Source organism: Salvelinus alpinus, chromosome 1, assembly GCF_045679555.1.
Source record: "Salvelinus alpinus chromosome 1, SLU_Salpinus.1, whole genome shotgun sequence".
Lineage (NCBI taxonomy): Eukaryota > Metazoa > Chordata > Actinopteri > Salmoniformes > Salmonidae > Salvelinus > Salvelinus alpinus.
The window spans coordinates 109,651,845-109,665,502 of NC_092086.1; the positions used below are offsets into that span (position 1 = coordinate 109,651,845).

Here is a 13,658-nt window from a genome sequence, read left to right on the forward strand (position 1 = left end):
CATGAAGGGCAGCTGGGATATAGGGTCATGAAGGGCGGGTTGAATAATGATAAAATGATACCTTAAAAAATCCATAAACGTGTCATTGTTGTGCAATTTATATATATATTCTACATTTAGCCTAAAATAATCAAATAAAAACGTATCTAGCATTATTGCGTAAGCCTAAACCTTAGGGCCTAACTGTACGCCCCCATGAATATCCTACATGCTAATCACCAAATAGCCTACACGCTAATCACCAAATAGCCTACACGCTAATCACCAAATAGCCTACACGTTAATCACCAAATAGCCTACACGCTAATCACCAAATAGCCTACACGCTAATCACCAAATAGCCTACACGCTAATCGCCAAATGCTTTTGGGAATGAGCAGAAAAAGTTAATGTCGATCCCCGGAGGCAAAAAGGACCATGTCGGAGTTACCTTCAATAAGAGAAAAGCTGTGAAATGTAGAGTTGAAAATAAAGAGAAGGGAGGACCAGAAAGTCATGTTTGGGAAAGATTAGGTGAAGTGGTAAAAGAGGATGATGACAGTGTTGTGTGGTGATTGTGAGGCGCTATACACATTCAACAGTCACAAGATCGGAATTAAAATAGGCCTATGGCACGTCAAGGGAACTGTAGCCTACTGTTCAGATGAGTAAAATGGACACTGACTGTAGGTCTATAACCTCTCACAGAGCCTTAATATTAACTCTTGTTGAATTAAGTATTTCTTGCAGTAAAATGATACACTAAATGCAGGCTACATTTTGACAGGGGAACACGAGTGGAGAAATATGATATATTTCTTTCAGCATCTTGAGAGAATGTGAATGATCAGTTAGATACCGTCTGTAGATGTGCTATATTTATCAGCGTTAATAAAAGCTGATAGTATTTCAACCACATTAAATATGCATCCAAGCTGAACTGAAATCTAATCAGAAACATGTTGGGTCGTTTACACAGGTTTCTATCTCCTTACAACCGGTCAAACTGTTATTGTTATAGCATTTTCTCCCCGCTCCCTAATTTAATGACGTCAACTAGATTGAAGCTTTTTCATTCTATGGATTTTATGATATTCTGGTGAACGAGGGTTTATTTAGTCTTCTAGGGCAACATCATGACAGAAGAGAAGCTACATGTATCTAATTATATTCCAATAGCCTACCTAAAATCTGGGACAATAATATAGATCAGAGAAAATAAATCCTGCACACCCTGTCGTCAAATAGTTCTGCTGTCTCTGTATCCTACAGCGCATTTTCTATATTAGCGGGTTAGGGTCGGATGTAGGCCTCAGATTTGCACTTTGGGCGGATGCGTTATTAGCGCACCATTAGCGGTTATTATGGCCACTTTTTATTATGGCCATAATAACCGTTATTATGGCCACCTGTGTTTTTCTACTGAGATCTATGAAAGGGAAAACATTTGCAGAGGCATACATACAATCTGAGAATGTAGAGACTGCCACGGTTTATAGCCCCATTTTCATGATTCATCACTCCATTTCCTCATCTGGTATTGTCTTCAGCAGCTGGGTACTGTAGGTAACCCTTCCATTGTCACACAGAGAGAGGGGAGAGAGGAGGGAAGAAATGTGGAAAAATGGCATCACATCCCATCAGAGTTAATATCTGCTCTGCACTCTCGAAGGGCTTTCCATTAAGCCCTCGTTCCCAGGGTTGGGCTGGACCAGCGAGAGGGGGAGGAGAGAAGGGGGAGAGAGGGAAGGGAGGAGGGTGTCAGTGGGAAGAGAAGAACGGAATACGTTAGTGAGAGCAGAGGAAGACGTTCGTGGGAAGAGGAGAGGAGGTCTGGAAACACACTTAATTGGAAGTTGTTGCAGACAGAGAAGGAGATGGTGCCAACAGGCTGTCTTCACCCTCCACTGTGTGTGTCTCTTTCTCGGTTTCTCTCTCTCCATCCCTCTCACGCTGGGAGGGGGAGGGAGGGAGAGGGAGGAAAAAATGGAGCGTGTGAGAAGAAAAGAGAAGAGGGAGGGATAGAAGGGAAGGAGAGGAAAATGCCAATGGTGTATTGCCAGGGGTTATGCAGGGACCAAAACTGACACAGAGCAGAGACAGTTGTTTTTGTTTTTCTGCTTGTGATTTATGTTGCATGTCTATGTTGCTGTTCTATAGCACAGACTGATGAATGTGTAGACAAAGAATAGTCTAGTAGTCACAGGAAATTGAACATGCAGAGAGTAACATTGAATATGCATAGTATGCTTTATAAAAGTGTTTGGTACTTGTGTCCATTACAAGGTCAATTGGAAGTGAACTGTAAAGATATCAAAACCTACAGTACCAGTCAAAAGTTTGGACACACCTACTCATTCAAGGGTTTTTCTTTATACATTGTAGAAAAATAGTGAAGACATCGAAGCTATGAAATAACACATGGAATCATGTAGTAACCAAAAAAGTGTTAAACAAATCAAAATATATTTTATATTTGTAAAAGTAGCCACCCTTTGCCTTGATGACAGCTTTACACACTCTTGGGGTTTCTCTCAACCAGCTTCACCGGGAATGCTTTTCCAACAGTCTTGAAGGAGTTCCCACATATGCTTTTCCTTCACTCTGCAGTCCAACTCATCCCAAACCATCTCAATTGGGTTGAGGTTGGTGATTGTTGAAGCCAGGTCATCTGATGCAGCACTCCATCACACCAAAGGACAGATTTCCACCGGTCTAATGTCCATTGTTTGTGTTTCTTGGCCCAAGCAAGACTCTTCTTCTTATTGGTGTCCTTTAGTGGTGGTTTCTTTGCAGCAATTTGACCATGAAGGCCTGATTCACGCAGTCTCCTCTGAACAGTTGATGTTGAGATGTCTGTTACTTGAACTCTGTGAAGCATTTATTTGGGCTGCAATTTCTGAGGCTGGTAACTTTAATGAACTTATCCTCTGCAGCAGAGGTAACACTGGGTCTTCCTTTCCTGTGGTGGTCCTCATGAGAGACAGTTTCATCATAGTGCTTGATGGTTTTTGCATCTGCACTTGAAGAAACTTTCAACGTTCTTGACATTTTCTGCATTGACTGACCTTCATATCTTAAAGTAATGATGGACTGTCATTTCTCTTTGCTTATTTGAGCTGTTCTTGCCATAATATGGACTTGATCTTTTACGAAGTAGGGCTATCTTCTGTATACCACCCCTACCTTGTCACAACACAACTGGTTGGCTTAAGAAGCATTAAGAAGGAAAGAAATTCCACAAATTAACATTTTAACAAGGCACACCTGTTAATTGAAATACATTCCAGGTGACTACTTCATGAAGCTGGTTGAGAGAATGCCAAGAGTGTGCAACGCTGTCATCAAGGCAAAGGGTAGCTACTTTGAAGAATCTCAAATATAAAATATATTTTGATTTGTTGAACACTTTTGTTGGTTACTACTTGATTCCATGTGTTATTTCATAGTTTTGTTGTCTTCATTATTATTCTACAATGTAGAAAATAGTAAAAATAAAGAAAAAACCTTGAATGAGTAGGTGCGTCCACTTTTGACTGGTACTCTATATCCTGGGGATGTAACGATTCACCGATATGCATCGGTCCCCGATTCAAATGTTTAAGATACAAGTGCATCGGTCCGTTAACCCCAAACCGATCCAAATGTAACATGCATCGGTCAGAAAATCGATTCAAAAGTTACAAATCGCCGGGTTCTCAACATTTTTGCTCATATTACATTCTATCTACCTTCCCGAAAATACCTCATCTTCTGTGACAACTGATGTGTCCTCTCCTTCAGTGTCAAACTAAGCATGTAACTGTGTTGACGGTCATTGACCTACAAGTCATTTTGCATGCTGAACAACCCCAGGTAATATCAGTAGCCTGGTCAAACTGTGCACTGTTCCCAGCTTCACGCGCAGTCTAACGTGAGGTAGGCGGCCTGCTCCAAATGCTAAAATGGCTTGCTTGATATTAGGCTTTATTAGTTAAGTGACAACCTGTGTAATTTTCTAGGTTATTGTTATTTATGCGCTGTTGAAAATAGTTTTTTTTCCAGAATAAAAGTAATCTACCGGAGACGCATCTGATCTGACTATAGCTGCTGAACGAGCCTGACAATAGCTTTGATTTTGATTGTTCAGGTTCACCATCACCAATAGTTTTGAAAGTGTTGCTTTAAACAATCAGTGTATATGGTATTTATATAAATAATACTATACAGGTTAAAGATGATCATTTCATAACGAGGACAGCAATCGCAGAGGAGAAGAGAAAATCACTCCAGAGCGGTCATAACCATTCAATTATGAGACGGGTCAAATCCAAAGTTGTGCTATATATTCATTGGCTATATTTCATAGCTCATTTCTAAAGATACATATTGATACATTACTAGCTGAAATACAATCTGCAAAAATGGCAAGTAAATTAGTGGGTGATGGTGATTTCAGAACCGAAGTGGAGGGGAACAAAAGAAAAGAGTCTACATTTACCCCCCCCCCCCCAATCTGGTAGTAGTCTTCTTTATTGCTCAGTTTAGGGCCTACATAGTACATACATCAATTACACACACTCATACACACAGAGAGAGAGAAAGTTGTCTCAGACAGATCCAGCTCATGAGGTCCATCAGCGGCAGATTTGAATTTAGAATGGAAAATTGATGTTTTTCTTCAATACATGTTAATGCATCGAATTGTATCTCATTAATTCGTTCTCTAATCAAACTGAATCGTTTCAAACTAATCGTTCCTGTATTGTAGCTCATCTGTACGTATCGAGTCGTCTTGAAAGGGAAAGATGCACATCCCTAATGTATCCAGACACCCCTATGGTCAATCACACCAGGTAAACGATAAATGGACGTTTGCCATGATAAAACAATCTACAAGACCGCCTGGTTCTCGTCTCTGTTGCCATAGTTCAGAGCATCTTTACACTCAGTTCTCAGTTTGTTAGGTACACCAGCCCATTGACAAAAACAGTTTGCTCCTACAAACAGTGAGTCACTTGGCCGTGGCTTGCTGTACAAAGCAGGCAGACAGGCATCGAAGCATTGTGACTAGAATGCGCAAAACTATTGACCTGAGCGTCTTTGAGCGTGGTGACAGAGCATGAACGGTATCTCGGCAACGCATAACTCGCCGGTCCTTGTCACAGATGGGCTAATGCAGCAGACGACTACTCTGGATTCCACTCCTATCAGCTAAAAACAGTAAGAAGTGGCTCCAGTCAACGACCAACAACACTGGACAATTGAGGAGTGGAAAAACATAGCCTGGTCTGACAAATCCCAGTGCCATCAGCATGACCCAACAGGAAGAGTCCAAATTGTACTTTTTGGTCCACCTCCCACTGTGGCAGGAATATGAGAAAAAAATCTACAAGACATATTTTTTTACGCTACAATTAAACCAACAAAACACACAAAAAAAGGATGAGCATGCTTTGTAATGTTTCTAAAACAAATGTATTACAAGTAATAAGTAATGTGGTACAGTGCTGTGAAGAAGTATTTTCCCCTTTCTGATTCTCTCTATTTTTCATATTTTTTCTCCTGAATGTTGTCAGATCTTCAGTAAAACCTGATATTAGATAAAGGGAACCTGAGTTCACAACAACAAAAAATATACTTATTTTATTTATTTAAAACATAAAGTTATGCAACATCCAATTCCCCTGTGTGAAAAAAATAATTGCCCCCTTACAGTCAATAACTGGTTGTGCCTCCTTTAGCTGCAATGACCTCAACTGAATGCTTTCTATAGTTGTTGATCAGTCTCTCACGTCGCTGGGGAGGAATTTTGTCCCTCTCTTCCATGCAGAACTGCTTTAACTCAGCAACATTTGTGGGTTTTCAAGCATGAACTACTCGTTTTAAGTCCTGCCACAACATCTCAATTGGGATTAGGTCTGGACTTTGACTAGGCCAGTCCAAAGCCTCAGATATGTTGCATTTTAGCCATTTTAATGTAGACTTGATTGTGTGTTTTGGATCATTGTCTTGCTGCATGACCCAGCTGCACTTCAGCTTCAGCTCACAGACAGATGGCCTGACATTCTCCTGTAGAATTCTCTGATACAGAGCAGAATTCATGGTTCCTTCTATAAAGGGAAGTCATCCAGGTTCTGAGGAAGCAAAGCATCCCCAAACCATCACACTTCCACCACCATGCTTGACTGTTGGTATGAGGTTTTTACTGTGGAATGCAGTGTTTGGTTTTCACCAGACTTAATGAGACACGTCTCGTCCAAAAAGTTGACTCAAAGTTTTTCAAGACTCTTGGAAGAATGTTCTATGGACAGATGAGTCAACTATACTTTTTTGGATGACTTGGGTAGACTTTAGTTTCAAGTAAATTAGACCAACTTTTAAGCCTGTGCACAGTGCTTCTACATTTACATTTACATTTAAGTCATTTAGCAGACGCTCTTATCCTAAAAAAGTAAATATTTCACTCAGCTCCTCACGTGCACACAGCCCCCCAGCCAGGCAGTGTGGCTGTGCGAGGTGGCATAGGCAATATAGGCTTCGTAGTTCTTTGACTTTGTGCGATTATTTACCAGCTATGAAACAAAACGCCAGAAATACTTTGAAAACAGCTACTGCAGCATTTATGTTACTATAAATGTGATCATTCTTGACTTTCTATTCACAAATGAGAGTGAAATGCTCGCACTGTGGAGCACTGACCACACGCCAACGTGGCTGGTGAAATAGACGTTTTTACCCACCAATGCCAAAATCTACCCGCAGCTGGCGGGTGTCAATTTTAGGCCCTGGTCCATGGCCCCATCCTGCCTGGTGTCAATGGTACAGACTGGTGGCAGTGGTGTAATGGTGTGGGGAATGTTAGTTCCCTTGATACCAATTGAGCAACGTTTCCATTACCAGAAGAAATCAAGCTGTTCTGGAGGCAAAGAGGGTCCGACCCGGTACTAGATGGGTATACCTAATAAACTGGCCACTGAGTGTATGTTTAATAGCTATCAAGGCCATGCATCCAACAGAGCCACCCCACTGTGCCTTGGGGTCTTCTCATGTGCGTAGGTTTTCCTGTGAGGTGAGCTTGGGTCTCTACTCTCCACGTTTTTCCATTGAACCCAAACGAACACAAAGTACTCTTTGTAGTCAAGTAGGGGGTCAGTGTAGCTATTGGCTGGTCTAATTGAAAGGTGGTTGAAAGCAGAGACAGGCTAGGTAATTGGCTAAACGTCTCTCTCTACCTCCCTCTCCGTCTCTGTCTCCCTCTCTGTGTCTCTCTGTCTCTCCCTCTCTCTCTCCCTCTCTCTCTCCCTCTCTCTCTCTCTGTCTCTCTCCCTCTCTCCCTCTCTCCCTCTCTCCCTCTCTCTGTCTCTCTCCCTCTCTCTGTCTCTCTCCCTCTCTCTGTCTCTCACTCTCCCTCTCCCTCTGTCTCTCTCTCTCTCATTCTGCAGACACGGGGAGAGAGGACCTGCTGGAGGAGCTGATTTGTAACCTGGTACACCTGGTCGTGGAGGTGCCCCTGCTGTGAGTACCTTGGAGGGGGGTGGGGTGTGGGCGGAGAGGACTAGGGGTGGACTGAGTCTGGACCCCCTATGGCTTCCACCTGGGGGGGAAGGGAGGGTGAGGGGTACACCTGGCCGTGGAGGTGCCCCTGCTGTGAGGGTTTGGTGCAGAGGGGGATGGATGGGCACTGAGTCTGGAGCCCGTCTGGCCTCCTCCAGCTGTTTTAATGGGCTCTTGGATGGTGATAAATGAAAGGCCAGCTCTACAAACTGCAGGTATTCTAGATACCTGCTGCATTGAAATATTTGATCTCCACACACCGACTGGGTCATCAGTTAGCATTTTATTCCTCTCCCCTTTTACATTAAAGCCTCTTAAAATGAGACCCTAAGTCCTAAAGGGACCATCTGTCGTGGGTAGATGGGGGGGGGGGGGGGGGAAATGATCCTGTCTTCTGTACCTGCTCCCCCCAAAAGGTTGAATATAGAGAGCTCCAGTGTGAGTGGGCCAGTAGCACCAGGTCAGGTTGAATATAGAGAGCTCCAGTGTGAGTGGGCCAGTAGCACCAGGTCAGGTTGAATATAGAGAGCTCCAGTGGGGGGGGGGGGGGGGGGTGGGGAAAATGATCCTGTCTTCTGTACCTGCTCCCCCCAAAAGGTTGAATATAGAGAGCTCCAGTGTGAGTGGGCCAGTAGCACCAGGTCAGGTTGAATATAGAGAGCTCCAGTGTGAGTGGGCCAGTAGCACCAGGTCAGGTTGAATATAGAGAGCTCCAGTGTGAGTGGGCCAGTAGCACCAGGTCAGGTTGAATATAGAGAGCTCCAGTGTGAGTGGGGGGGGGGGGGGAATGATCCTGTCTTCTGTACCTGCTCCCCCCAAAAGGTTGAATATAGAGAGCTCCAGTGTGAGTGGGCCAGTAGCACCAGGTCAGGTTGAATATAGAGAGCTCCAGTGTGAGTGGGCCAGTAGCACCAGGTCAGGTTGAATATAGAGAGCTCCAGTGTGAGTGGGCCAGTAGCACCAGGTCAGGTTGAATATAGAGAGCTCCAGTGTGAGTGGGGGGGAATGATCCTGTCTTCTGTACCTGCTCCCCCCAAAAGGTTGAATATAGAGAGCTCCAGTGTGAGTGGGCCAGTAGCACCAGGTCAGGTTGAATATAGAGAGCTCCAGTGTGAGTGGGCCAGTAGCACCAGGTCAGGTTGAATATAGAGAGCTCCAGTGTGAGTGGGGGGGGGGGGGAATGATCCTGTCTTCTGTACCTGCTCCCCCCAAAAGGTTGAATATAGAGAGCTCCAGTGTGAGTGGGCCAGTAGCACCAGGTCAGGTTGAATATAGAGAGCTCCAGTGTGAGTGGGGGGGGGGGGGGGGGAATGATCCTGTCTTCTGTACCTGCTCCCCCCAAAAGGTTGAATATAGAGAGCTCCAGTGTGAGTGGGCCAGTAGCACCAGGTCAGGTTGAATATAGAGAGCTCCAGTGTGAGTGGGCCAGTAGCACCAGGTCAGGTTGAATATAGAGAGCTCCAGTGTGAGTGGGCCAGTAGCACCAGGTCAGGTTGAATATAGAGAGCTCCAGTGTGAGTGGGCCAGTAGCACCAGGTCAGGTTGAATATAGAGAGCTCCAGTGTGAGTGGGGGGGGGGGGGGGGGGGAATGATCCTGTCTTCTGTACCTGCTCCCCCCAAAAGGTTGAATATAGAGAGCTCCAGTGTGAGTGGGCCAGTAGCACCAGGTCAGGTTGAATATAGAGAGCTCCAGTGTGAGTGGGCCAGTAGCACCAGGTCAGGTTGAATATAGAGAGCTCCAGTGTGAGTGGGGGGGGGAATGATCCTGTCTTCTGTACCTGCTCCCCCCAAAAGGTTGAATATAGAGAGCTCCAGTGTGAGTGGGCCAGTAGCACCAGGTCAGGTTGAATATAGAGAGCTCCAGTGTGAGTGGGCCAGTAGCACCAGGTCAGGTTGAATATAGAGAGCTCCAGTGTGAGTGGGGGGGGGGGGGGGAATGATCCTGTCTTCTGTACCTGCTCCCCCCAAAAGGTTGAATATAGAGAGCTCCAGTGTGAGTGGGCCAGTAGCACCAGGTCAGGTTGAATATAGAGAGCTCCAGTGTGAGTGGGCCAGTAGCACCAGGTCAGGTTGAATATAGAGAGCTCCAGTGTGAGTGGGCCAGTAGCACCAGGTCAGGTTGAATATAGAGAGCTCCAGTGTGAGTGGGCCAGTAGCACCAGGTCAGGTTGAATATAGAGAGCTCCAGTGTGAGTGGGGGGGAATGATCCTGTCTTCTGTACCTGCTCCCCCCAAAAGGTTGAATATAGAGAGCTCCAGTGTGAGTGGGCCAGTAGCACCAGGTCAGGTTGAATATAGAGAGCTCCAGTGTGAGTGGGCCAGTAGCACCAGGTCAGGTTGAATATAGAGAGCTCCAGTGTGAGTGGGGGGGGGGGGGGGAATGATCCTGTCTTCTGTACCTGCTCCCCCCAAAAGGTTGAATATAGAGAGCTCCAGTGTGAGTGGGCCAGTAGCACCAGGTCAGGTTGAATATAGAGAGCTCCAGTGTGAGTGGGCCAGTAGCACCAGGTCAGGTTGAATATAGAGAGCTCCAGTGTGAGTGGGGGGGGGGGGGGGAATGATCCTGTCTTCTGTACCTGCTCCCCCCAAAAGGTTGAATATAGAGAGCTCCAGTGTGAGTGGGCCAGTAGCACCAGGTCAGGTTGAATATAGAGAGCTCCAGTGTGAGTGGGCCAGTAGCACCAGGTCAGGTTGAATATAGAGAGCTCCAGTGTGAGTGGGCCAGTAGCACCAGGTCAGGTTGAATATAGAGAGCTCCAGTGTGAGTGGGCCAGTAGCACCAGGTCAGGTTGAATATAGAGAGCTCCAGTGTGAGTGGGGGGGGGGGGGGGGAATGATCCTGTCTTCTGTACCTGCTCCCCCCAAAAGGTTGAATATAGAGAGCTCCAGTGTGAGTGGGCCAGTAGCACCAGGTCAGGTTGAATATAGAGAGCTCCAGTGTGAGTGGGCCAGTAGCACCAGGTCAGGTTGAATATAGAGAGCTCCAGTGTGAGTGGGGGGGGGGGGGGAATGATCCTGTCTTCTGTACCTGCTCCCCCCAAAAGGTTGAATATAGAGAGCTCCAGTGTGAGTGGGCCAGTAGCACCAGGTCAGGTTGAATATAGAGAGCTCCAGTGTGAGTGGGGGGGGGGAATGATCCTGTCTTCTGTACCTGCTCCCCCCAAAAGGTTGAATATAGAGAGCTCCAGTGTGAGTGGGCCAGTAGCACCAGGTCAGGTTGAATATAGAGAGCTCCAGTGTGAGTGGGCCAGTAGCACCAGGTCAGGTTGAATATAGAGAGCTCCAGTGTGAGTGGGCCAGTAGCACCAGGTCAGGTTGAATATAGAGAGCTCCAGTGTGAGTGGGCCAGTAGCACCAGGTCAGGTTGAATATAGAGAGCTCCAGTGTGAGTGGGGGGGGGGGGGGAATGATCCTGTCTTCTGTACCTGCTCCCCCCAAAAGGTTGAATATAGAGAGCTCCAGTGTGAGTGGGCCAGTAGCACCAGGTCAGGTTGAATATAGAGAGCTCCAGTGTGAGTGGGCCAGTAGCACCAGGTCAGGTTGAATATAGAGAGCTCCAGTGTGAGTGGGGGGGGGGGGGGGGAATGATCCTGTCTTCTGTACCTGCTCCCCCCAAAAGGTTGAATATAGAGAGCTCCAGTGTGAGTGGGCCAGTAGCACCAGGTCAGGTTGAATATAGAGAGCTCCAGTGTGAGTGGGCCAGTAGCACCAGGTCAGGTTGAATATAGAGAGCTCCAGTGTGAGTGGGCCAGTAGCACCAGGTCAGGTTGAATATAGAGAGCTCCAGTGTGAGTGGGCCAGTAGCACCAGGTCAGGTTGAATATAGAGAGCTCCAGTGTGAGTGGGCCAGTAGCACCAGGTCAGGTTGAATATAGAGAGCTCCAGTGTGAGTGGGCCAGTAGCACCAGGTCAGGTTGAATATAGAGAGCTCCAGTGTGAGTGGGGGGGGGGGGGGAATGATCCTGTCTTCTGTACCTGCTCCCCCCAAAAGGTTGAATATAGAGAGCTCCAGTGTGAGTGGGCCAGTAGCACCAGGTCAGGTTGAATATAGAGAGCTCCAGTGTGAATGGGCCAGTAGCACCAGGTCAGGTTGAATATAGAGAGCTCCAGTGTGAATGGGCCAGTAGCACCAGGTCAGGTTGAATATAGAGAGCTCCAGTGTGAGTGGGCCAGTAGCACCAGGTCAGGTTGAATATAGAGAGCTCCAGTGTGAGTGGGCCAGTAGCACCAGGTCAGGTTGAATATAGAGAGCTCCAGTGTGAGTGGGGGGGAATGATCCTGTCTTCTGTACCTGCTCCCCCCAAAAGGTTGAATATAGAGAGCTCCAGTGTGAGTGGGCCAGTAGCACCAGGTCAGGTTGAATATAGAGAGCTCCAGTGTGAGTGGGGGGGGGGGGGGGGAATGATCCTGTCTTCTGTACCTGCTCCCCCCAAAAGGTTGAATATAGAGAGCTCCAGTGTGAGTGGGCCAGTAGCACCAGGTCAGGTTGAATATAGAGAGCTCCAGTGTGAGTGGGCCAGTAGCACCAGGTCAGGTTGAATATAGAGAGCTCCAGTGTGAGTGGGCCAGTAGCACCAGGTCAGGTTGAATATAGAGAGCTCCAGTGTGAGTGGGCCAGTAGCACCAGGTCAGGTTGAATATAGAGAGCTCCAGTGTGAGTGGGGGGGGGGGGGGAATGATCCTGTCTTCTGTACCTGCTCCCCCCAAAAGGTTGAATATAGAGAGCTCCAGTGTGAGTGGGCCAGTAGCACCAGGTCAGGTTGAATATAGAGAGCTCCAGTGTGAGTGGGGGGGGGGGGGGGGGAATGATCCTGTCTTCTGTACCTGCTCCCCCCAAAAGGTTGAATATAGAGAGCTCCAGTGTGAGTGGGCCAGTAGCACCAGGTCAGGTTGAATATAGAGAGCTCCAGTGTGAGTGGGCCAGTAGCACCAGGTCAGGTTGAATATAGAGAGCTCCAGTGTGAGTGGGCCAGTAGCACCAGGTCAGGTTGAATATAGAGAGCTCCAGTGTGAGTGGGCCAGTAGCACCAGGTCAGGTTGAATATAGAGAGCTCCAGTGTGAGTGGGGGGGGGGATGATCCTGTCTTCTGTACCTGCTCCCCCCAAAAGGTTGAATATAGAGAGCTCCAGTGTGAGTGGGCCAGTAGCACCAGGTCAGGTTGAATATAGAGAGCTCCAGTGTGAGTGGGCCAGTAGCACCAGGTCAGGTTGAATATAGAGAGCTCCAGTGTGAGTGGGCCAGTAGCACCAGGTCAGGTTGAATATAGAGAGCTCCAGTGGGGGGGGGGGGGGATGATCCTGTCTTCTGTACCTGCTCCCCCCAAAAGGTTGAATATAGAGAGCTCCAGTGTGAGTGGGCCAGTAGCACCAGGTCAGGTTGAATATAGAGAGCTCCAGTGTGAGTGGGCCAGTAGCACCAGGTCAGGTTGAATATAGAGAGCTCCAGTGTGAGTGGGGGGGGGGGGGGGAATGATCCTGTCTTCTGTACCTGCTCCCCCCAAAAGGTTGAATATAGAGAGCTCCAGTGTGAGTGGGCCAGTAGCACCAGGTCAGGTTGAATATAGAGAGCTCCAGTGTGAGTGGGCCAGTAGCACCAGGTCAGGTTGAATATAGAGAGCTCCAGTGTGAGTGGGGGGGAATGATCCTGTCTTCTGTACCTGCTCCCCCCAAAAGGTTGAATATAGAGAGCTCCAGTGTGAGTGGGCCAGTAGCACCAGGTCAGGTTGAATATAGAGAGCTCCAGTGTGAGTGGGCCAGTAGCACCAGGTCAGGTTGAATATAGAGAGCTCCAGTGTGAGTGGGGGGGGGGGGGAATGATCCTGTCTTCTGTACCTGCTCCCCCCAAAAGGTTGAATATAGAGAGCTCCAGTGTGAGTGGGCCAGTAGCACCAGGTCAGGTTGAATATAGAGAGCTCCAGTGTGAGTGGGGGGGGGGGGGAAATGATCCTGTCTTCTGTACCTGCTCCCCCCAAAAGGTTGAATATAGAGAGCTCCAGTGTGAGTGGGCCAGTAGCACCAGGTCAGGTTGAATATAGAGAGCTCCAGTGTGAGTGGGCCAGTAGCACCAGGTCAGGTTGAATATAGAGAGCTCCAGTGTGAGTGGGCCAGTAGCACCAGGTCAGGTTGAATATAGAGAGCTCCA

General features: G+C 47.4%; 1 protein-coding gene across 3 annotated transcripts in view; it reads left to right on the forward strand.

Annotated features, from left to right (window-relative positions):
- Positions 1 to 13,658, forward strand: part of dym (dymeclin) — a 236,771-nt gene that overhangs the window by 15,900 nt on the left and 207,213 nt on the right. For all 3 annotated transcript variants that reach the window (XM_071340876.1, XM_071340858.1, XM_071340867.1), the window contains exon 6: positions 7,404 to 7,476. In XM_071340876.1, the coding sequence (XP_071196977.1) occupies positions 7,404 to 7,476 (73 nt within the window). The remainder of the gene's footprint in view (positions 1 to 7,403; positions 7,477 to 13,658) is intronic.